The sequence below is a fragment of the Miniopterus schreibersii genome (assembly GCF_964146895.1).
Source record: "Miniopterus schreibersii genome assembly, chromosome: 11".
NCBI classification, from domain to species: Eukaryota; Metazoa; Chordata; class Mammalia; order Chiroptera; family Miniopteridae; genus Miniopterus; species Miniopterus schreibersii.
The window spans coordinates 66,628,448-66,654,354 of record NC_138111.1 but is presented as its reverse complement, the minus strand read 5'-3'; the positions used below and the strand labels follow the sequence as shown (position 1 = coordinate 66,654,354).

The 25,907-nt window shown below is 43.6% G+C and overlaps 1 protein-coding gene across 2 annotated transcripts in view; it reads right to left on the bottom strand.

Annotated features, from left to right (window-relative positions):
- Positions 1-10,139, bottom strand: part of HABP4 (hyaluronan binding protein 4) — a 32,083-nt gene extending 21,944 nt beyond the window's left edge. The window contains exons 1-2 of one of the 2 annotated variants that reach the window (XM_081151534.1): positions 9,627-10,139; positions 4,352-4,514 (exon numbers count right to left, since the gene is read on the bottom strand). In XM_081151534.1, the coding sequence (XP_081007660.1) occupies positions 4,352-4,514; positions 9,627-10,011 (548 nt within the window). In that variant the 5' untranslated portion in view covers positions 10,012-10,139. The remainder of the gene's footprint in view (positions 1-4,351; positions 4,515-9,626) is intronic. The other variant, XM_081151535.1, reaches the window with a different exon arrangement.
- Positions 10,140-25,907: the final 15,768 nt, after the last annotated feature.

The window sequence follows — 25,907 nt, the reverse complement described above, 5'->3', positions numbered from 1 at the left end:
AATTTACATGAAATCTAAATCAGATATGGATAAAGTTACAAATTCATTTAAACTATAATCATGATTGAAACTGACCCTAAAAATAGCCCTGTGTGTTCAGGTGTATTTTTAATCCCTTAAATCATTTTTTCTTTACTCCACAAATTTACTCCCACCCCCAAGTAAATATATTTACAATTGCTTCTTTACTTTCCCCTCATTATAAAATGAGGGTGGTGAGATTAGGAATCCTGTCCTCCACTTGGGAGCTTGGTGATGCACTCACAAGCAAAAGGAAGGAAAACCACCTTTGAGCCAAGCATCCAGCTGTACGTACCTGTCACCCACTCCTACAACAATGCTCTTAAGTAGACATGAGGACGTTTTTACAGGTAAAGGGAATGAGGCTCCTGATGGGGGAATGGGGAGCTGGTGTTTAATGGGAACAGGTGGAAAAGATGAGAAGGTTCTGGAGGAGGACGGTGGTGATGGCTACACAAGTGTGAATGGACTTATGCCACTGAACTGTACATTTAAAAGTGGTTAAAATGGTAAGTATTATGTATACACTACTACAGTTTTTAAAAAATGCTTTCTCGTGAGGAGGGGGAAAATTTAAATACCTAAGTGATTCTTTCTGAACTAGAACTGACTTTAAAAGAACAGCAGTAAAGTGCCAGAAAGAGCCAAAGAACCAAAATGTATCCAGACAGAGGCAGACTAATTTCCTAATAGCCTGGGTTCTAAGAGTTCACTTAAATTCATCATTTAGAGCCTAAAGAAAAATTCCTACTGTATTAAAAAGAGCAGTTCCACTCCCGGACCATATGCAAGAAGTGACGTGGCTGACTGCATACGGCTATACTGACAGTTGCTCCCAGCACCATTTATGCCACTGCTTCTACGTGGAAACATGAGCTGTGCCCTGGAGGAATAAAAATCCCTGTCAGCTGGTGATGACCAGACTCCACAGCGCTGAAATTCTGGGCCTCTGTTCCTTCATCCATAAACTGAGAGGATGGGACTAGACAGTCTTAAGATTCTTAAGACTCTATGACCAAGATTCTATAATTCTATCCAATAAGCGTGGATCGGTATCAGGAATGCACGGCAATAACTATTTTCTCTATCAAGTAAGCAAAGAACAAACATTATTATATTTAAGTATGGACAAAGTGCTATGAAAAATGGTTTTACAGATTGTTAGTGATAGAGTAAATTAATAGGTTACCAGGATAGTGATTTGTCATTATGTATCAATACCCCCCTACCCCAATTTTTTTTTTGTTAATCCTTACCTGAGGATATTTTTTCCATTGCTTTTCAGAAAGAGTAGAGAGAGGGAGATCAATGTGAGAGAGACACATCGACTGGCTGCCTCCTGCACTTGACTGGGAATCAAACCCTGGCCACTTTGGTACGCAGGCTGACGCTCTAACCACTTAGACACACCGGCCAGGGTGCCCTCCAGCCCAATTTTTGTTTATTTTCACACCATATGTAGCCATCCAACCTTGCACTGAAGCACAATGGCGGCCCAGATTTGCATCCATGAGAACCACTGCTTTATGATCCTAACTAGGACCCACTTCCAGGACTCCGTCTAGGAAAGTCCCTACGTACACAAAACACTGCTCACTGGGTATTATTTATAAAGTAAAAGACTGGAAGCTGAGCGAATGTCCAACACTAAGGAGATGGTTACATTATAATACATACAAACAGCAGGTCATAACAGAACCATTAAAAATGCTTCCCAGAAACTGCTAATGACATGGGGAAGACTTCTGCCGTGTCAGGTGTAAAAGAATATAAAGTGCTCAGTGTACACGCACTATCACCGTCACATCTAAGTACATCTATGTACAAAAAGGAGACAGGCAAAGGGTTAAGAGTCAACATCTCAGATTAGGTGAGACAGGTGCTTTTAATTTTCTTTATAATTCTACACATTTTCCAAATTATCTGAAAAGACTATAAATTATTTTTACTGAAGGTCTTATGGGCCTTTATTAATAGACTAGTACTTTTAAAGAAACTAAGAAAAATATCCTTTCTGATGGCACATTTTCCTTGAAAGTCAGAATTCCTCCATATCCCTAACGTGATACACTGGGAAGGACAGGAGACGTCTCTTCTGTGGTGTTCCTGCCAGGTGAACTCATTCTGCGAGGAAACACCAGGCAAACTCAAATTCTAGACTGCTCTACGAAACAACTGGCCTGTCCTCTTCAAAAAAACTAAAAGATCAAGACTACGGAGCTGTCCCAAATTAAAGATGATGAAATGCAAGGCTTATTCCTGAGGTGTTTTTTTTCCTTTTGCTAAAAGGACATTAGTAGGAAAACTGCTAAATCTGAGTAGTCTGTAGATTACATAATTTAGAGAATTCAACAGAATTATATTGATGTTAATAAGTTTGATACCATGTTTTTAGGAAACACATTTAAAGTATTTAGGGATAAAGGGACATTCCTGCACCTTACTCTCATTTCAAATGACAAATCAAAAGGTGTGTGCATGTGTGTGTGCATGTGTGTGTGAGTGTGTGTGTGTGTGTGTGTGTGTGTGTGTGAGAGACTCGGGGGCGGGGAGGGAGAGAGAGAGAGGGAGAGAAGACATATGGGGGAGAGAAACAGAGAAAAAGAGGAGGGAAAGGGACATAATAAAGCAAATGCGGTAAAATGTTAACATCTGGGGAATCTGGATGATGGGATATGGAAATTTTCTATATAATTCTTGCAACTTTTTGTTAAACTGAAGTTATTTTTAAAGAAAAAAATCCTTCCATAATCCCACATCCCACCCTACCCCTAGTCTTATATATATGTATGACTTCACTTAATAGGCATCTTTTCATGTTAACACATAAAGACCTATCTTACCCTTTTTAAAGACTTGTAGTTTTGCTACTAAAAAAAAACTGGGAACACGAGTTTGTGCTTTTGAGCTATAATTTCCTTATTTCCACAGAATAAATTCCTGAAGTGAGAAAAAAACACACACAAATGCTCCCTAAAATAAGCAGCTCTGATCCAGAAGGCTTTTTATAAGCATGCAGACATGGCCATTACACAGCAAATTTGAAGTAATTTCAAAAAAAGGGCAGAATTAAGCCTTTTTCCAACCCCACCTCCAATGTGGTAGCAGATACACCTTCTCGATGTTTTGAACGTTTAACTGCTAGGGAACAGATCTGCAGAAGTCACCACCTGCTCAGCCCTCTCATTGAGCTACTCTGGACTTTTTATTTTTTTTTAAGGTTTGTTTAAATGGACTCGAGTACAATTTTACAAAGCCATATTATTTGGTTAAAATTTATAGCCAGGCCCTGACCAGTGTGGCTCAGTTGGCTGAGCATCGTCCCATGCACCCAAAAGTCACAAGTTCGATTCTCAGTCAGGGCACATGCCGAGGTTTCAGGTTTGGTTCCAGGTTGGGGTACGAATGGGAGGCAACCAATCACTGTCTTGCTCTCACATCAATGTTTCTCTCTCTCCCCCCCTCTCCCTTCCCCTCTCTCTCCAAAATCAATAAAAAAGTATTAAAAAACAAAAACAAAACTTTAGCCAGGATCATAAATAGGATTAGTAGTCAAGAAGTTGAAAGACTCTGGGGAAAATGGTTCCCTCGACATTAAACTATACACTACTCTAGTCTCCTTAAGTCTTTTTTCCTTTATTTTCCTTTGTGATTCACAAGTTGTTTCAGTTTAATCTAAACTCAGTGCTATATAGGTTTAATAATTAAAAACTTTACGCAGCAAGCATCCATCCTGTTAGCGCCAAGCATAAGACACGAAGAACTACCACCTTTGTACAGTGGGCACAGATGGCCTGCATGAAGCCACATCACTCAGGAGTGGTGTCAGACTGCACCAGCCTGAGACCATCTTCCAGGTCAGATCACTTTCTAGAGAAGTCATGGGAGTCAGAAGTTGGTGTTACACATCATATGAGTTTTTCTTCAAATTTCATCATGATAGCCTATGGACCTGACCATGGGGCTAGGGATCTGTTTAAATTCATCAGTAGTATAAATTAATAATGCTAAATCAAAAACATAATTATATCCCTAGCCTAAACTTCAAAAGGAAATTTAACTACTTGAACATACTACTGTGCAGTTTTTTTGAGAGTGCTTTTCTTAGTCACCAATAATTCATCATAAAATCATTGCTTGAACCAAAACTTAAGGTCATTTAGGAGATAAATGAATAGCCTTCACGTGGCACCTAAGGTTTTGATTTGCTACTTAAACTGGCACACTATTCCCAGGACTGGCACCATGAAAAGGTCACAAAGGCTAGTCATTCTCTGAATACCATTCTAGTTCCTCGACCCTCCTGCCGAGATCTGTTTGCAGTACATACTTTTCTTCTGTAACCTTCTCAGATGTAAAGTCCGCCTGCCTCTCGGTCTCATAGGGTTGATATTCCCTGTAGGATCTCCGCTCTGCTCTATCCAGCGTCACCTCTGTCCCCCGGCTATCATTCCATCCTTGCTGCTCCCCTCTTCTAGGAGTTCGCTTCTGGCCTGCAAGCAAAAAATCAAAGGGGAGAGCTGAACACAAGGTCTACGGCAGCACATTACTTACAGGTACTTTTATGTTTCACTCTTCTAAAAACCAATGTTATGGAGAAATTCAGGAAATTTGGAAAAGTTTAGAGAAGTTGTTCATATTACTACAGCCCAGCATCAACTACTTTCTAATAAAAGTTTTAAGTTACTATTGAATTACATGCTTTCCTCATGTCCTGGAAGGTATGATTAAGGTAAACAAACTACACCAATTAACCTGCAATTACAGGTATCTCACAATGGCTCTGTAATAGTTACGGATATAGATAACTGTAAATCAATTACATTTCACAAAAGCAGCTTTATCAAAACATAGTAACTAAGCTACATTCAGAAATTTTTAGGACAAATACTCTGTACTACAAATTGTATTTTTAGAACCCCAACTATAGTTTATCATCAGCTACTAAATTTTTTGTTTTTATTTATTTATTTAAAATATGTTTTTATTGATTTCAGAGAGAGGAAGGGAGAGGGAGAGAGTGTCCTCATGCCCCTACTGGGGATCGAGCCAGCAACCTGGGCATGTGCCCTGACTGGGAATCGGGGAATTGAAAGTGACCTCCTGGTTCATAGGTTGATGCTCAGCCACTGAGCCATGCCAGCCAGGCAAGGTTTTTGTTTTTAAATACAGTTTATACCACTATTATCTTTTTTATTTAGAAACAGATTTTTCTACTATTTTATGGTATTTATGCATTTATGGCCATACTTCTCAAATATGAGCCCAAACTTGTCTAGCCAAATCATACAAGGGCCAGTTAGCATCCAAAGGGGCATCTCTCTCATCATTCATGGGCGGGGACCGGGCCATTCCAGTCTTTCCCTCTCTCCTCTCACCTTACTTTACTCCCCTCCAGTTTTGATGCTTTAAAAATTTTAAGCAAAGTCTATGTCTGATAGGCATCTAATACCTGGTATATATGTTCTGAAGAACTTAGGTCAATTCCTAAATCATCTTCTAAAAATGTTTATCTTTTCTTTGTATACATTTAAAAAGTCCCCATCTCAAACATTATATATAACTTTTATTACAGTACCTTCAATTCTCTATAAATTACCCTTCAATTGATTATATGGCTATAAAAATATTAAGTGTATTTGGATTAATGAGTATTTTTTAAATTGCTTGTTTCCACTCCTACTTAGACAAATAAACATGGCTCTTAAGGAATATGTTTATACATATTTTTCCATTTTCCCACTTAATATTTTCTATCTAAATTTTATAAACTGGGCACATGTACTAACATAGTTCCAATACCTTACTGATCTCATTCTAAAGCAAAATCATGTCTGTGACATTGGTAACATAAAGTTCTGTAATTTATTACATGCTATTTAACATAAAGCATTTTTTCAAATGTTAAAAGTTATACAACAGATCTAAGTTCAACCTTAAGTTAATGTCCCATAACCTAGAAATGCTTAAATCTGACTTATATCTTGTACTGAAGTCACAATTTGAGCTTGTGACATGTTTAGGATATGGGGAAAATGTTAGAAAAAGAGCATTATGCTTTTACTGCAGAAACAAAACAGACTGACACACGTGCCCAGTTGCCCAGGAGAACACAATGCCAGATCCAAGGGTATATACATTCTAATAGAGAGAAGATTTGGAAATGGCATTTGACATGTTAAGATAGAAAATGTTACTATGAAAGCTACTTATCTAACAAGTTGAAAACTACACTACACCACGACATAACAGTCATGAGCAAATATGTCAACAGTAACAGTGCTTTTCAACACTTTCCCCTCAAACAGTAAAAAGCTATTTTAACACAGCTTCAAATTTTCTATTTATAACCTGTCATTTAAAAAAACCTTAATATCTACACTCAACTACAGAATTACTTAGGACCTTATCCCACCTTCTCCTTCCTCAAAGGTTATTTTTGAGTTGTATCAATTAAATTTGGAATTCACCAATCAAAAGTTAAAATGACATTTACTGCATACTTTATATTAAAATTTCTTCCAAAGTTTCTGTACATAAATTGAGAACCATTCAATATGACTGGCTATTTATTAGAATAATTATCAATACCCTGCAAATATTTCATTCTTTCTCTAAAACCCAAAAAAAATAAAGATAATAGGGGCACAATTGTTTCTCCACAATTAAGTGCTAAAAGATTAAGACTACAACTGAACATAGTTGTTTACTATGCTAGATCAGCAGCTCCCAGTGGATAATGCACACTGACTTTCACTAGCCCTTTCCACTGAAAGGCTGGCGCATGCAGTTTGTTCATTGATCTAAAACCGAGCCCATGAAGGGACAGAATACAATAAAATTTACCATGAGATTTCCTTCAAAATAAAGTTGAGCTTTGACTCAAAGATAATAGTTCTGAAAGGCTAAGAAATGTAAAGATGAAACAGCCTCTGAAGACTTGAAGAATGAATTTACTGAGCAAGGCTCACACAAGGGCCAATGTACAGTTGACACTTGAACAACCTGAATCCATTGAAAAATCCACATGTAAGTGGACCTGAGAAATTCAAACCCAAGTTATTCAAGGATCAACTGTATATTGTTTAATAAGTGAAGGATATTAAAAACCTCAACGGAAAATCTTATGATTTCCACATCCTTCTGAAATTAATAAATGTTTCTATTATATGTGAAACATGTTTCAACTTTGTTTCTTGACTACACTATTCACTCACAATATTCTAACTACATTAAAAATTTTGAGTGTTAGAAAATTTTGAGTGTAGTCCATATAAATTAGGACTACAAAACCTCGAGAGTAGCTCTCTAATGTCCATTACAGGTACATTTAGTACAGTAACCATGTAAATAGAAATTAATGAGCTGTTTGCTTCTGAAATAACACATTCTTGAAAAAGGAACCAGAATGAAAAAATTTCCATTCTAACTACAAAATTAACTAAAGATCTATAATATAGATCTCAGAACCCAGATCACCTGGACTGTGAACAATTGACAGAAAAGAACAATTGACATACTAGATTACAAGGCTAAGTGAAAGAAACAGGTTACGCCCAGCCAGGCTTGGCTCAGCGGTAGAGAATCCACCTAGGATCCAGGTGATTGGGGTTCCATTCTCCGTCAGGGCACATGCCTGAGTTGCAGGCTTGATCCCCAGTAGGGGGAGTGCAGGAGGCAGCCGATCAATGACTCTCTCATCATTGATGTTTCTCTCTCTCTTCCTCTCCTTTCCTCTCTCTGAAATCAATAAAGATATATTTTTAAAAAAACACAACAGATTACAACCCAGTTTATAGCGTTTAAATTTAGTAAAAATACAGCTTTGTGCATTTATGTACATAGATACAAAGTGTTAACAGTAGGATCTCCACTTTACTTCATACATTTCTAACTCATTTAAAAGGTAACAAAAATGCATGGCATTTTTAATTTTAAAAAGTTTAAAAAGTGTGTTAGTAGCACTAAAAGTTTCACACTATTCTAAAGGATAAAATGCACATTTTCATTAGTTAAAAAATAAAGAGAGAGGAACTGCTTGGCCTTTCTCTATTCTTTTCTACTATATTTGTCTAAATAAATTTAGGAGAAAAAAATAGAACATAGTACAAAATGTACATCATATATCAAGTCTCACTCACTGTTTAAATATGCTTATGAGCTTACTGGCTTACCAAGAGGTCTTGAGATAGCATTTTAAATAATTTTCAGTATCTGTATTTCAGGGACTTGACTTTCTGATTCTCAAAGTGATATCGCACGCAGGACTGCACTTTTCACAGCTAACGGTAAACGTAACTTAGTTGCAGGAGTCAAAGCCCCAATACTTAAATCAGTTGTTTTCCCAGGGTTGGAATGGACAATTTAACTTTTTAAAAAAACTTTCAATTACAGTTGACATTCAATATAGTATGAGGTTCAGGTGCACAGCACAGCGATTAGACATTTACATAATTTAGGAAGTGACCCCCCAGGAGCCTAGTGCCCGCCTGGCACCGCACATCCTACAATCTTACTGACCGTATTTTCTATGCTGAACGTTACATCCCCGTGACTATTTTGTAACTGCCCATCTGTGGGATGCACGATTTCTATCGAGCAAGGAGCTAGCCAGTGAAGCCGAGAGGAACCCCCCGCCGAACGCTGGCTGCAGCGGCGGAACCGCACGTCTCAATCCCAAGGCTCTTCTTGGGCAAACCTTAGGACCACCGCCTCATCTAGGGAAACACGCGGCTGTGAGCTCGCTCGGCGCAGACCGCCGCGGCTCGGGTGAGGACCCGAGTCCCGGGCACGCGCCTCGGCCGGCGCAGGGGGCGGGGACCTCGGGACAGCCTCGTTGAAAAGGTCGCGGAGAGCAGCCAGGGTTCACGGCCCCTTACACAGCCCACCACCGCCGGCTGAGCGCGGGAAGCTAAGGTCAGGGGTGGGCAGAAGGCGCAGCGCTGGGAAGGCGCCGGGCACCCCGCGCCCACCCCCGCGTGCCGCGCGCGCCCACGTCACAGCCCGCCCGGGGGTCACCCCGGCCTCGGCTCCATCACAGAGGCCCGCGCAGCTCGCTCCCTCCCGCGACTCTTCACCCCACCCCTCCCCCGGCTCTCGCCACCACCCGCTGGGGCCCGGTGCGCCCTACTTTCCCCGCCCTCCCCAAGTGGGGCTCCCCTCCTACCGCGCCCCGCTTTTTGCTACCCAACCTGAATCTAGCAGAGGGGGGGCTGGAGGACGCAGACGGTCCCCACTACCTCTAGGTTGCGGAGCCCCGGGGCAGCGACCCCAGTTTTTACCCCACCCCCACGCCAGCAGTAGCCCTCAAGTTTGCCCAACTTGGGAAGGCTCAGTTCCGGGGTTTTGAGACCCCTACTCCGAGCCTGCAGCCCCCTCCCCCCAAGACGGGACTGGGAAAGGTCAGAGGGAAGTGACAACCCCCACTTTCCCTCTTTCGCTACTTTCTTCGGCTACACGGATGCTCAACTCGACCCGGCTCTTCCAAAAGCCCCCTCCCCTATTTCGGAACAGGTTCCAGGGACCACAGTCCCCGAGTGGGAGTCCCGGGAGGCTGAGGGGGGACCTCCGCGACCCCCTCCCCTTCCCCCGCCCACGGCGCTCACCCGGGGGCGTCCAGGTGCCCGGCGGCGCGCGCGTCCCGGGGGCCTGCGGGCCGCCCCCGGGGCTGTCCGGCTGCGGCGCGCCCGGCGCCGGGAGGCCCTTGCGTTCCTTCTGGGACTCCCGCCGGCCGCAGCCCGCGCCGGGTCTGTGGCCCGAGGCCCCGGCCGGGCTCCGGCCGCGGTTGCCGGCCCCGGCCGCCGCCTCGTCTCGCCTCTTGCGCTGCAGCTGCTGCTGGCGCCGGCGCTCGGCCTCGCGCAGGATGTCGAACGGGTCCGACTCGTCGTCCAGCAGCTGGTGGAAGCGGTTGGCTACGACGCAGCCGAAACTCTCCTGCATCGCGGCGCCTGCGGCGGCCGCGGCCACGGGGCTCCCCAGAGAGCCCTTCATGCCGCCGCGGCCACTGCGGGCCCGCCGCGGGCAGCCCACGCGAGCGAGTCTCAGCGAAGCCGGCGGCGAGGACCCATCGCGCCCGCCGCTGCTGCTCTCCCTGCCCGGTCCCCTCCTTCCCGGCGCCGGCCCCCGCGCCGCCGCCGCCCCCGCCCAGCCGCTCGCCAGACAGCCAATCAGAGCGCGCAGACACGCCCCTTTCCCTAGCGGCACGCCTGGAAGCCCAATCAGAGGCCAGCTTCTGTCACGTCTTGCGACCTCTATGCCCCACCCCTGGGCTCGCGGGGCGGGGCGGAGTCCAAGGGGCGGAGCCACTGGGAGGAGCTCGGAGCCCGTGGTCCAGGCGAGTCGGCCCGTGCGGGTGGGTCAAGGCCGCGTAACTTGTGTTCGCTCCGGGACTGGATGCGCAGCGTTCATTATCGGCTACTCTTCTTGGAAGTCTGTGTGTTCATTTGTCCATTGAACAGCTGTATATTGAGCCCTTACTGTGTGCCAGGCATTATGTCGTAGGAGATGCTAGCTCCGTGTTTCCATGGATCTTCCAGTGTGTAGACAGAGAAGTGTCCCGAAGGAAAGGCACAGACTGACTTCCCTATGGGATAGAAAAGGAACCTGAGGCCGAGATCTGAAGGATGACGAGGCGCAGGAGCTATGGCAGGTGCAGAAGTCTCGCGGTGGGGTAGGGCACAGCCCATCCACGAGCTCAAAGACTGCCGGTGGCCTCGGTTGCAAAGGGTTGGGGGAGGGCCTCATCCGATCTCTATTCTAAGAGCAGTGAGAAGCGGATGTTAAACACGAGCATATACTTGAAAGGCTACTCTGGCTGCAACGTGAAGGGCCTGGAGGGGAGTCAACCAGGCCGAAGACTGCTGCAGAGCTCCAGGAAAGAACTGCGGGTGGCAGTGGAGGTGGGGAGAGGGGGAGACTCAGCTGTTTTGCAGGTCTCCAGCAGGACCTGGTGATGCCCTAGATCCAGAGGGAAGGAGGAAAAGGCATGGGTAAGATGACTTCTGTTTTTCTGACTGGTGCAGCTGGAATGGTGGTGCTACTCACAAATAATTAGAGAACTGGGAGAGAGCCCTTTGGTGAGAATCGTGAGCTCAGTCTTGGACGCGCTGGGGTTTGGGGTTTTGTTTGTTTTTCTTTCCAGATGCTCATTTGAGGCCTGGAGCTCAAAGAGCACCAAGCTCAGCCCTGGCCGGTGGCTCAGTTGGTTGGAGCATCCTCCTGTACTCCCAAAGTTTTTAGGTTCGGTTCCCCGTCAGGGCACATAACTAGGTTGCAGGTTCCATCCTCGGTTGGGGCTCGTACAGGAGGCAGCTGACTGATGTTTCTCTCTCACTTCGATGTTTCTCTGTCTCCCTTCCTCTCTCTCACAAATCAATAAAAATATGTCCTGGGGTGAGGATTTTAGAAAAAGAACACCCAGCTCAAAGAACAGGAGTGCTTGCCAAGGCGCCCGTGCAGACACTCTTGGCTGCCATCTTTTCCTCTTAGGTGTCCCCAGAACCTGTGTTTTGTTGGGGCATTAGGTGGCTGTGTGCCCCAGGGGAGGTTGGGCCCACGCTGATTAATCTCAATCCTGCCCTATACTTCCATTCCCTCGCCAGTGGTTAGTGTAGGAATAGGCGTGTGATGCAAATCTGGCAGAAGAGACCCGAAGCCAGGTGTTCTGAAGGGTATCTGTGAACTTCTATACCTTAAAAGGGATTGGGAGGGGATCTGCCATCTTCCCACTTCTGTTCTTGGGTCCTTGTTATGTGAGGGGGTGTGATTCCTGAAGTGGCTGTTCCTTATTGGGACCGTGAAGGTGGCAGAGCAGAGGGATGGAGAAAACTAGTTCCTTATGTGGAGCTGGTGACTTACCCTGCTGGGGAACCTTCCTACCTCAGACCCATTATTACCTAAAATGATAAAGGCAATTATTGTTTAAGTTACTCTTAGTTGCACTTGTTTCCTTGCATCCAGAAGCACCCTGTTGGAGCATCTTGCTCAGGCGCATCATTGCCCTTTTAACTTTATTTTAATAGCAAGTGGAAAAGGAACCCTTAGTCCTAACTGCTGCCAGGGCTGTGTCTTACCCACCCTCTCAATTTTCTGTCGTTCCTGAGGAGGGCAGGGATCATGTCCGTCTTACTCGTTGCAATTTATATTCCCAGTGCTTAGCAGTCTAGGTGGCTGGACAGTAGGTTCTCAAAAGTTGTTGAATGTATGAAGTTTTTGAGATATTTGGTCATCCCCTTCTTAGTCAGCTTAGGTTTATGATTGAAAGGCTATATTTTTTACTCAAAAGATTTGCAAGCAGGTGTTCAAACAAAAACTTGTACCTGAATGTTTATAGCAGCACTACTCACAATAGCCAAAAGACAGAAACAACCCAAGTATGCATCAACTAATGAATGCATAAACAAAATGTGGCACCCCTCCCCCTCCCCCTCCTCCCCCTGCTTCCCCCCCCTTCCCTGTCCCCTTCCTCCTATTTGGCTCTAAAAATCAATGAAGTACTGATACCTGCTACAACATGAATGAATCTTGAAATCATTATGCTAAGTGAAAGAAGCCAGGCACAGATATCGTGTGATGTCATTTATATGAAATGTCCAGAATGGGCAAATCCATAGAGACAGAAAGCAGATTAGTGAGTGGTTGCCAGGGGTTCTGGGGGGAGGGGATAGGGAGTTGCTGCTTCATGGGCATGAGGTTGCCTTTTGGGGTGATGAAAACTTTCAGAAACTATAGAGTGGTGATGGGTGCACAAAATGTGAATGTGCGAAACACCACTGAATTGTACAGTTTAAAGTGGTTAAAATAATAAAGTTTATGTGTATTTTACCACTTTTTTTTTAAAAAAGCATATATTTTGGAGCTAGACCATGATTTAAATCCTGGTTTAGCCACTAGCTAACTTTATGACCTTGCTCATGTTTGTGATTTCTGTGCCGTAGTTTTCTCTTCTGTGAAATGAAGACAATAATGGTACCTACTTCAGAGGGTTATTGTGAGGACTAGGTCAGATAACACATACGAAGTGTCAACACCGTGCCCAGCACAGGGTATACATCCTCAGTAAAAGTTATTATCAACATGACTACTATCATCATCATCGTCATCATTTTGAGTCAGGCCTAAGACCAGGTAGAGTCATAACAATGCCTCATCAGTAAAAGTTGAATGAAATTTTCAAAGATTCTTCATGCAGCAGAATCACCATATGCACCAGGGACCATACTTGGAGAACCACTGCTTCAAGCCAAAGTTGTCTCTGGCAGGTTTAAGCTGCCCATCACCAAGCCACAACACCAAGGAACCATTACTGTAAGGATAGAGAAAAGGCCTCCTTTTTCTTTGCTGTGGCTTTCCAACAATTTATGAGAAGCACCTGGTAATTAAACCCCAAGATTATTGGCTCCTCTAATTCAAACAACACCTCTGTTCAAACTGTGGACAAGATAAGTTACTCTCAAGGGCTACATTCTTGCCTCCCCATCCTCCCTGCTGTTTGCACAACTCGGGGATAACTGGTGCCAAGGAGTCACTAGTTAGGAGAAAGTGCCTTTCCCTCCCTTTCAAACCCAAGCCTCCCCATTTCAAACTCTTTGTAACTTTTGCTCTAAGCAAGTTTTACAGACTTGGGAAAAATGCTGATAAGACACCTCCCTAGGACATCTGCCGGACTGTCTCCTAGAAAGCACAACCCCAAATATCTGCTCAACCTCAACAGAATTCCTCTCCCTCCCTTGTCGCTTAGCAGCAGCCACGGCTTAAAGTGGAAGCTGCACTTTGTTCCCTGCCCTGTATTGACTCGCAATACTTGGCCCTTTCCCTTCATGTACAGTAAAATAAACTTCCTCTCTGCATCTGTTCTTTTAGTTGTGAATTCTTTCACAGCTGGAGTCACCAGCCAAACCCTAAAAATTACCAGTTGAGAGAAGGGCCTGTCATATTCCTACTGGACATCTGGAAATTGCCACTCCCTCTCCTCCTGTCCTTTCCAGCACAGCCAACCACAGCAAGTTCTTAAGGCGTGCCCTGTGAGCACTCCTTTCTAATTTCCAAATCATAACTTCCTAAAACAGTTGTCAGTCAACCTAGCCTGGCTGCTTCGGGATAAGAACACCTTTACAACCACTGAAATAGAGGTGAGTAGCCCCTAGCTGATATTAGCTCTTATGGGGCTAATAATTAATGTGGAACTTACTGATGGTAACTATTAAGCAGCCTCACATTTTCCCCTGACCCTCCTTCTGGGAGGTTGCATCCATGAATGCATTCCTAAAAGACAGCTTCACCACATTAGCATGAGTTACTCGCAACATTGTGTTTAATGTGGTCAGTTTAATAGACTGAACTTTCTAATAATCCAAGATATAAAAACAATCTCTAGTAATTATACCAAACAGAAAAAAAATGAAAACCACACACACACACATCCATATAGCTTAGATAATAAGGCATACGAAAAAATCAGTGAGGTGTAGATGCTGAATAATGTCACCATCCCTTCCAGAGCCATTGTGTATTGGCACTAGTGGAAATGCAGTGAAGTTTAACTACAAACAAAATATAAATTACCTTGACTTAACATATGAATTCCATTAGGAATAATGAAATAAAGAACACTAACCTCTTCCATATTGAATCAGAGAGATCAGTTCAGAGTTTAAAAAAACACATAAAACACACACAAACAAAAACAAGTAGCTTTACTACTTTTCATAACATGCAGGGAGCAACACCTGGATGAATGCTAAGGCGGAGGCTGTAAAAGGTGTGAGTTTTTGTGACTCACCAAAGAGTTGCATTCCACATATACTGTTTTACCACTGGATTACTGCTATCTCTTTGCTTACCTTTTCTCCTCTCTAAAATTAGGATGATTATAATTGGTCCTATGCTCCTCATATTTTGATGGGAAGATAAAACCAAAATAGTAAATTTAAAAAGGTAAAAAAAAAAAATTACATTTCTTACAATTGTTTCTACTTGCATAATATAGGCAAGAACAAAAATACTTTTCTGAACGCTAAGAGGGTCTCGTCTGTCCTTTATACCAGCTGAGTTGACTGTGATAAGATCAATGGCATTTTAGTTTCTGGTTTAGTTGTTACAAGGTTGATAAGTGAAGTCTAATTTGGTTTCTCACAGCAATTGGATAAAGCAAGTACAGAGTCTCACAGTTAGGAGTTGTAGAACCACAAACCATTAACAACCAAGATGCTGTAAGAGAACTTGTAGCAGCCCAAATCCACTTATGATGATCAGTCAGAGAATATTGAAATCTGCAAAGGACCTGGACCCAACCTACCAATATTTGTGTTCTTGCTGTCATTGAGGTTTTTTCCAGCCTTCTTTCTGGCGACAAGGTGTTACTGGCTAGCACAGCGCTTTGGATCCACAGAGCACTGTCCCCATAGAACACTTTTTTTTGTTCTCTTGAAGTTTCTAATATTAAAATTTTGATACTGGTTATAACTTTTGTCAAGGCTGAGTGAAATAATTTTGAATTTACAACTTTTTAGTTCCACATTTATTCTGGATCTTTCCAGTTGTGAGCAACAGAAAACCCACCTGGAATAAGTAAAACAAAGGACTTTGTTGGCCCATGAAAAAAGTCCAAGAATGAATGGGGCATAGCTGGATTGGGGAGAAACCATGCCAGGCCCTGAGCGCTCTCTGTCCCTCCCACTCTCTCTGCTTTATTTTCTTCTGCGTTGGCTTCCCTTTTGCCAGTTTCTCTCCGCAGATGGTCCCAGCAAAGCAGCGTTTCAGACTTCGAGTTGTTAGCCCAGCAGGAAACGAAGAGGACCTTAATGTCAACACTGGCACAGGTGTCCCAGAATGGAACTATTTGCTATAACAAACGGTATTTAATTCTCTGAGCAGCTAGGCCCAGATCACCACACCAAGCTGGAGTCTGATTGGGGTCAACCCCCTAACCACCGAGACTGAGTGGGAGCAGTGGTTCCCAGGAAAATGCTTTCCGATGCTAGCAGGTAGGAACAGAGGGCTGGGCGGGTGACCAGAATCCCCCGCAGGTGGTGATTAGCGTGAGGGCCTTGCTGGTGTGTCCCTGGGGCACTGGGCTGCTGTGCCCCGCAGTATAATCCCTTCTCCTTACTCCTGTTCCCTGAGGCCAGAGTTGTATCTGACTTGTTTCAGTATCCTTTCCCTCCCTTTTTTTCTGGTTTCATCCTCAGTGCCCGGAAAGGCACCTTTCATGCAGGAAATATTTGTTGTGTGAGTGAATGAGTTTCTTGTTTATGTATATACATAAACAAGAAACTTCTGTGCTCCTGACAATTTTGAATTGTAAAAAAATAAAGTAAAAATAAGACAAATTAATGTATGAAAATTAATTAATACATGTTAGGTGATCAAACAGATATATTGTTTCTTTTTTTCTGAAACATTCATTATTCTACACATTTGCTAATAATTATAGCTGAGCTTTGTACCGTGCTTACGAGGTGCTACCCATCATTCTGAGTATTTTCTACCTGTTCCTTTAGTCCCTCTAACAACCTGAGGAGGGAGGTGCTTCTACTGTCCCCTCTTAAAATGAGCGAGCACCTCAGTCAGTGGGAGGCTTGGGACCCGGATCGCAGGCAGCCTGGCTGGGTCTGCGCTCCTCTCGCTGCTACTCTCTCCTGCCAAGCATCGAGCGGGCAGCTAGGATGGGAGCAGGGCCTGGCCTCTCTCCTTAGAGAGCCCTGCAAGCAGGGTGACGGTTTTACTGTGCATGTAAGCCCTGGGTGGCGGTCCATAATTGTATCACTAAAAGAAATTACGTAAATGACACTTCAATTCTGTGCTAGTTAAGCAGCTGCTGTATCACATTAGGGGGTAATAAGAGCGTTAGAATGTCATAAAATAAAAAGTTATTAAAGGATTAGTATACCATTTGTTATATGTGGAAAAATAAATAAAGAAATTATATGATGGGGAGGGAGGTGAATGGAGGTAGAAGAGGGTGTGGGGTATAAACAGTGATGGAAAAAAATAATTTTTAAAAAGAAATTATATAAGCGAGTGCCTACTGAGGGCTAGTGAGAAGTAATGATATACTTAGACCCTCCCTCACTATCCTTTTGTGGGGTAAAAGCTATACTTGTACTCACTAGGTCTGAATTGACTAAGATGTTGGAAATAGGGCTGCTGCTCTTCTGGTTGGATCATATTTTAGAAATGTATTAAAAAATAAGCTAACACCTCACTCTCTAAGGATGGTCTGAGACCAGCAGCTGCACCATGCCTGGGAGGTTGTTAGAAATGCACAGTCTCAGGTCCAGCCGAGAGTTACCGAGTCAGAATCTGCACTTTACAACCTCCCTAAGAGATGTCTGTGCTCAGGAAAAATTGAGACACTGCTATGTAAACATACAAACCAGCAATTGGATCTGTCAGGATCATCTGATGGAAGCCAGGTTGTCTTTTGTCACTGACATGTTTAGCATTATCTAGCAGCTGGTACAGTCGAGGTGGCTCAGCTTGGGACCAAGGCACACAGTGAAGAAGGTTGCCTGACCCCCAGGGAGGGACAGAGGTCCTGCCCAGCTGGGGCTCAGGTCACCCCTTCCGCTCTGAAGGCCTCCAGCATGTGTCCTTTGATGAACTTACCACCTAAAGGCAAGATTAAGGGGAATGAGTTGGGAAAGCCTCCGGAGAGGAGAGAGGTTTAGGCAGGGCTTTGATGAATGATTGAGCTATTCCAGGGAAAATTACATGTGCCCAACAGTATGAACCAGGGGGCTTCAGATTAGCTAGAACTTTTGTGTAGAACAGAAAAATATGGGGCTACATCAATACTTGATGTGGCATTGTAAGGAGTTCAGACTTTACCGTTTAAACTTAGAGTGTGTCACTAGTTTTTTGAGGGTTGGGAAGAACTAACTTTATTGTTTTGGGTGAAATTATACACACTCATTGAAAGAAATTAAAAGTATGAAAAGCACAAAGAAAGTAAAACTCATCTGAAATCTCACCACCCAGAAATAACCACTGCCAACATTTTCTAAGCATCCTCTAGTCTGCTTCATGCAATGTGCACACTTATAATATTACATATCTACTTTTTGTTACCCAACAATATCGTAGACATAGTTCTGTGTCAATAGATGCTCTATGTTGTTATTCTAGTGGCCACAAATATTCCATTGTATGCTAACGCTTTATATATCAGTTTGGATTCGATCAGAAGATAGAAACATAATAATTTAAACAGAAAATGGAATATAGAGAACTATTAAACTACGATGGAAGATTAACTATAAAAATGGAAAAAGAATTCTAAAGGGCGCCCTAGGATGGAGGGATGGTACCCAAGAAAGGTCCAAGTTGGAAGGGAGTTCAGACTTGCCTGAGTAAGGCGTGGGTGCAGCCCCCTGGATGGTGAGGAAGTCGGCCATGTGGTCAGGGCAGAGATGGCCCACACGCCTGGGCGTGCAGGAGCAGCCTCCCAGGGCTCAGGCCAGTCTAGGCTGATGGGGGGGAGGGTGCGCAAAGGGAACCTGGAGCCACGTCAACACTGCTGGGACCAGAAGCTGGGGAGAGCCTGCTCTGTAGGAACCCAGAACACTTCTCTGTGTGGCTTGGGCTGGAGAGACTCCAGGCACTGCACGGAACAAAGTTCAGGTGACTGACCCCCTGCGTGGCTAGTCCCGCAGGGCCCCAGTGTGTGCACACAAGGGCAGAGAGAAGGGTGCCAGGAGCGGCTGCCTGGGCTGAGACACAGGCCCGTGCATTCTGGGGCTCCTGGCTCTCCTGCCTCTCCCCTTGTTGACAGCTAGAAAAGGCAATAAGGAAACTATGGCATATGATTATACAATAAAGCTGTTAATAAAAAAACAAAGCAGTAACCATGTCTTATGTGTCATTGTATTCTGATAAGTAACACAGGACCTGGCACGTAGTAGGTACTCAATAAATGTTGGTAAAGTTTTTAAAAAGTAAAATAAAAATTAAAAAACCACTTGGAGTTAGGCAGTGAGGAAAAACACATGCTATGCAGTAGCCTGGCTACAATTCACCGGAGCTAGACAGAGAAAAGCTCTTTCTCCTCCAGTGTCCCCACCCACTTCTGCCAGAGCTTAACACCTGCTGGCAAAAGAAAATGTTTCCAAGGACCCAGCTTTATTTTTGCAGAGCAGGCAATGAAGGGTGAATTTGGAGATGTGAGACAATACATCAAGAGCTGGCACAATAGAGTGTGCTTCACCAGCTTCCTACCGAGGCACATTTTGGTGTTTCCCATGTTTCACCGTTTTCAGCAATGCTGGCATGAATGACTCTAGACATACATATTCTTACACTACAGTGATTGTTACAAGAGAGTTTTAAATTGGATTAGTCAATGGAAGCGGTGGTTGGCTTGGGGAAGTGCCGTGGAAATCAGCAGCTGCCTGAGTCACTGAGAGGTGCCCACGGGCTCCCTCTAGAGCTGGCCCCAGCTGCTCTTCCGAGAACAGCTGAAGCTACCACGAAGGACGTCTGTTTAAGAAGTCTTCACACACCCAGGCCTCATCTCCCACCTCTGAATGGCCATCAGGGCCTGAGCTCGGAGCCGTTCAGGCCTCTCCCAGTGCAGCAGACCTCTGCCCACCTCCAGGACCACAGCTCTTTCTGCTGCTTCTTTACTTGGCACCTGAAGGGTCCATTTTCTCCCCTTAGGAAACTAGTTTATTCTCCCTGGGAATATTTTTAATTTGTTATGTTAGACTCCACATTTACAGGTATTTGTAAACAGAACTAAAAGCTCTCTAGGGTCCAGTTTACTGCATGGAAGCCTTTTCCTATGCTCCCAGAGCCCCCAGTTCCTACCTAGAAATCCCTCAGATTCACCGTTAGTGGTCATTTCTAACATATTTCAATTCATTAATCACATTAGCCAGGAGATCCTTAGGAGGATCCTGAGAGATAGGTGGTGTTATCACTGTTTTACCCATGAGGAAATTACAGTGAAAAATCCTAAAGCGTTCGTTGAAGGTCACAGAGGTAACAAGTAGTAAAGCTGGGATTTGAAACCAGGCCCCAAATCCAAGTCCAAGCCGCTTTCCTGTTTTAGCAAAAATATAATTAGCCAAAGGGGAAAAGACCCGGTAGGCTTCTATCTCCTCTGTTGGCTCAAAAAGCCTCAGCATACCCACGGGCTCTCAAAACCCCTGCAGAAGTGCCTGCCCTGCCTACTCTGGCCCTGTTGGCTGGCCCTCCTCTGCGGACCCTTCCTGCGGGTATCTGAACACCTTTCCACACACCCTCGGAGGTCTTTGCTCCTCCAAGTCGCCGTCTCTCCTTTGGAGTTCCTAACCCCAGGCAGGAGTTTCTGGCAAAGGGGCAGTGGTGGCTTTTAATAAGGGGGTGGGCCCTCCCCTCGTACAGCATTTCCCAGACACGCTGCGCAGGCTGAGACCGTTAGCACGCAGAGAAGGTGTCTGCCAGCCTCACTGAGACGCAGTGGTGTGCCCGGCCTGTCATGAGACAGGAGTGCCAGGTGAGGATTCTGCCACTTACATCTTTCATTATTCATCCCAAAGGAGTTGGCCGTCCTTTACTTTTGTTTTCTCATATATACACTATATGTTTTTCTGATTAAGAGTTTACAGACATGAAAATAAAAAAGCCCGAACAGCACCAAAATATGTAATAGAAAAATCCTCATCATTTGTCCACCCAGGCTTCCCTCTCAAAAAAATTATTAACAATTTGGCTTTTTTTTTTTCCCTTTGGTATTTTATAAATATTTAATGGACTTGATTTTTTAGAGCAATTTTAGATGCACAGCAAAATTGAGCAGAAGGCCCAGAGGCCTCCCACATACGCTCTTCCCCAGCCCAAGCACAGCCTCCCCCGCTGTCAGTGCCCCTCAGGGGGGTGCGTCTGTTGCACTATGGACGGGTGAGAGGACGGCCTCACTGGACTTCGCTCTCCGGCGCTCATGTCATTGTGCAGTCCCGTCCCTTATTGGATCTGGCCTGGCTGTGACAGCTTGCCTGCCCACTGGCTGTTTCGAGCCAGACCTCACCCGTGCTGCTGGTTACTTTGGTCAGCAAGGTGTTTAAAGTTATGAGTTACCTCGTGAGCAGCCAGCAATGTTCAGACACAGAAACACGTGTATCCTCTGACTGGTCAGCAAGGTGTCAACAAGAAGAGTGAAGCGGAAGGACGCTGTGCCAGGCCTGGGCCTCGGCTCTAAGAGGAATGCCAGCTTCCCTTGCTTGCTTCTTGGAACTGTCCTTGGAAACGAGCTGCCACACTGTGCGGAAGCCCACCAGCCACCCGCAAAGGCCAGGCAGGGAGGAGCAGCCCTGAGATGCGCTGGGGAAGGGGAAGACCCAGTGGTTCCCGCCCAGGGACTGTCACCCGGCCCGCCGTGCGCTGCAGCTGGTGCCACACACCGAGCCAGCCCCGCAGAGAGGTGCCAGCTGCGCTCAGTGGACCCACGGGATCCTAAGACAATAGCGTGGCTGTTGGTCCAAGTCACGGAGTTTGGGGTTGGGAGATCATGAGGCCGTGAGGGGAGGGACTCAAAGGCTCCGCATGTCCTGGAGGTTCCCCTGGCAGCGGGAAAACAGCCCGGTAGACAAACATCTGAGCAAGAAGCGCAGTTTCTGTAGCACAAAGGTGTCCAGCTGAAAAGACAGCTCTGCTGCTGGTTTCCCCTGGGCAACTGCATTTTCCCAGAGCCTCATGTACGCAGCTTAAGTAAGTTCTTTAGGTAAAAATTCGATTTATTAAAAAACAAAGACTGTGTCCCCATGGTGGAGATACAAAGATAAAAATAGATGAGCAAATAAAATGGTCAATAATATTTTCTTTTCTTTTTGGTTAATCCTCACTTGAGGATATTTTTTCCATTGTTTTTCAGAGAGTGGGAGGAAAGGAGGGAAGGGAGAGAGAGAGAGAGAGAAAGAGAGAGAGAGAGAGAGAGAGAGAGAGAGGGAAACATCGATGTGAGAGAGACACATCAACTGGTTGCCTTCTGCACACACCCCAACTGGGGGCAGGGAGTGAACCTGCCAGGCACATGCCCTTGACCGGAATCAAACCCAGGACCCTTTAATGTGAGGGCTGACGCTCTAACCACTGAGAAACAGCAGCCAGGGCAATATTTTGTTTTTTTAAAAAAAATGTGACATTGTTTAGGCAACAGAGGCATAGTAGATTTTACTGTTTGCTGGAAAGTTTATTTTAAATAGAAGGAATCATGTAAATACAAGACACTGTGCACACTAATTCCTAATCTTGGAAAAGATGTCGAGCTCCTGCAGCCCTCTATGGATGAGAGAACTTGCTTTCTCTTCTGTGCTTTTCAGAATGACAGAGATCATTTTCTCTCCACCCCAGGACCTGTCTACCTGCTGTTCCCTCGCTTGGAGCTAGCTTTCCCCAGTATGGCTCGCTCCCTAAATTCCTTTACATCCCTGCTCAGATGTCTCCGCATCAGAGAGGCCCCACCTGACCAGCTTAATCAAAGCTCCATTTCCCACTGTACCTTCCTCTAGAGAATCTTCCGCTGCATGAATTAATTTATTTGTCATCTGTCTCCCTCCACTGGAGTGCGAGCTCCCTGAGAACACAGACTCTGTTCTCCGAGGTTACCTGCTGAATTCTCAGTGCTGAGAGCGGTGATTGGCACGTACTTGGCATTCAATAAATATTTGTTGAATGAACAGGAGTGGAAGGACTAAGAACGTACTTTCAGCTAAGTGGAAATGCTAAGCAAGACAGTGTACTTGATTCTGTGGCTTAGCATCACAGATCATTTCTGCCATTGTAGTAAGTCTGTTACAGTGGCCAGGCTTCCTAAGTCAATACATAATTACCCTCTTAAGGCTGAGTGAGCGTTTCAAAGCACACTACATTGTTTTGCCGATATGACATCTCTGCTATCGACATTATCGTTCAGCGAACAGTGTGGTGGGCATGCCATTGAAACGTGGCCGAGAAGTCAGGCTGTGATGAGCACTGCGGCACAAGGGGACGAGGGGGGCTTGGTGCCAGCCCTAACCCTGCCCCGTGTGAGCCAGGTGACTGAGCAAAGCCACTTACTCTCTTTGAGATCTTTTCTCACCCTTAAAATGCAGATGCCCTTCCAAGTCTACCTAATAGAGATACTGTGATGGCCAAAGACGAAAACATGTAGAAGTGCTTTGCACGGCAAAAATGTAAGGTGTTATAATTATGTCACTCTAAGAGCCAGTCATCAACTTTTGAACGCCTGGTATAACCAGGGGCCTCTGCTACTACTGTGAGAAGTCTGCACCTAAGCTCACAAAGAGGCCTTCTGTTCAGTTGGGGGAAAGGGGCAGCAGATACATTAAAAAGGTGCTTATTTAACTAGTAATGCAACCGTTTCCAAAATGTGCTCCAGATACTAATGTAACTTTAAATACTACTGGATGACTCAGATTGTATCTTGACGTTAATTGATATATCAAGCAGCATGTGGAGCCACAGGCCCCGTAGAGCAGACACTCACCACACAGACCATCCCTCTGCATGTGTGTGTCCTCAAAAATGTATATAATATATGAATATTTCTACTGGAAAAAATGTAATATAGAAATGTACCAAGAAAAAAAAATAAATTCTGTTTCATACCATCACATATTATATTAGGTTTCTCTTAAAACACATTATAAATGAATATCAACAAAGGGGAGATAGCCACTGTGGCAAGAAAAATTTAAAACCATATGAGACTACTTTGCAGACTTCTATGCAAATAAATTTGAAAACCTAGAGCAAATCGACAATTTCCTAGGGAAATTTCGATTAGCAATATTGAACCCCTTAGAGTCAGAGAGCTTAAAGGAATTAATTTCCATAGGAGAAACAGAGAAAATTGTTAAGTAACCACACCAAGAAAAAGCACCAGGCCCATATGATTTCACAAAGGAATTCTACGAAACCATTCATTTAGAGCATTAAAAAGGAAGGAAACTTCCCTGATTTCTTTTATGAAGCAGGTATAACACTGACATCTGAATTAGATACAGTCCAAAGAAAGAAAAATTTTGGCCAATGTCATTCATGAATACCGATACAACAATTCTAAACAAAATACTAGCAAAAAGAATTCAATGCCACATTAAGAAAATAATACACCATGGCCAGGTGGGATTTATTCCAGAAATGCGAATCTGGTAGTATTTGGAAATCAATATCATACCCCATATTAGTACATCTAATAAAAAGTTCATAATCTCCATAGAAGCTGAAAAAGCCTTTGAGTAAGTCAATACCTATCATCACAAAAAAAACTCAAGAAGATAGTAATTAAAGAATATTTTCTTAACATGACAGAAAAAAAAATTATATATATGTATATATATATACATATATATATAAAATAAAAGATATATATATATATATATATATATATATATATATACACCTTCCTCCTAAAGCTAGTTTCTTATTTAATGGAAAAACACTCCAGGCATTTCTTCTAGGATTGGAAATGCCCACTGCTATTCAACATTGTATTAGAGGAATTAACCAATACAATTAGACATAATACATCAATTAGAGGCATCAGAATGGTAAAGAAGTAAAAATATCTAAATTTGCAGATGACATGATAGTATACTGTACTTGGAAACTTCCAGAAAAGTGAATGATAAAATGAACTTAAACAATAAAATAATTCAGTGAAGTAGCAGGATATGACATTAACATACAAGAATCAATAGCCTTTATGCACACAAACAATAAACAGAAGACATAGTATTAGAGACAAACTCATTTACTATAGCAACAAAAAAGATGAAGTATTTAGGATTCAATTTAACAAGAATATGAAGAAATGCTAAAGCACTACTGAAAGATAGGAAAATAAACTTGAAAAACTAAAAAGACATCCTCTGTTATTGGATAGAACGACTGAACATTATAAAGATGTAAGTTCTTTCAAAGTTAATTTATAAATGTAATTCTAATAAAAATACCAACAAGCCATTTTATAGTCAGAACAAACATGCAGGAATAACCAAGGAAACACTGAAATACTATGTGAGGACATGTTTTACTGGCTATTAATACATATAAGTCACTGTAATTAAAACTTTTAAGTTACTATAATTCACACACTGTAGTACTGGTGAATGACTAGCAAACAGACCAGTGGAATAGAACAATGAAGTTAAAATTAGACCCAAATACATTTGGAAACAGGTGACAAAGGTGGCATCTTAAGTCACTAAGGTAAAGATGACAATTTTAATAAATTTGTGTGGCAAAATTTTTAAAAATCAAGTCAAAAAACAACTGACAACCTGGGAGAAAGTATTTAGAGCATATAAACCATAGACAAAAGGCCAATATTAGATAATATAAAGAACTCTTAAAAATTAAGGGGCATCACACCCACAACGGTGGCTGTAACATAAAAGACAGATAACAGCAAGGCTGGTGAGGGCGTGAAGAAGTCTGAGCCTTACATGCTGCTGGTGGGAATGTGAAATGGCGTGGCTGCTTTGGAAAATAATCGGGCAGCTCTTCAAAAAGTTAAACATACAGTTGCCGTATGACCCAGCAATTCCACTCCTGGGCATTACTCAAGAGAAATAAAAACATACATCCACATGAAAACTTGTACACGCATGTTCAGACCACCACTCTTCATAATAGCCAAAAAGTGGAAGCAGCCCAAACGTCCATGAACTGATACATGGATAAACAGCATGTGGTATTCATCTGTGCAAGGAAATATTTTTCAGCCATAAAGAGGAATGAAATACTTATGTATATATTTCAACACGGATAAGCCTTTAAGACGTGCCTAGAGAAAGAAACCAGTCACAAATCCAGGGGTGTAAACTGAGGGATGTTCAATCAATTCTCATAGAAGGTGTCAGGATTATGACAGCCAAGGAAACACTGCAAAGCTGCTACTGACT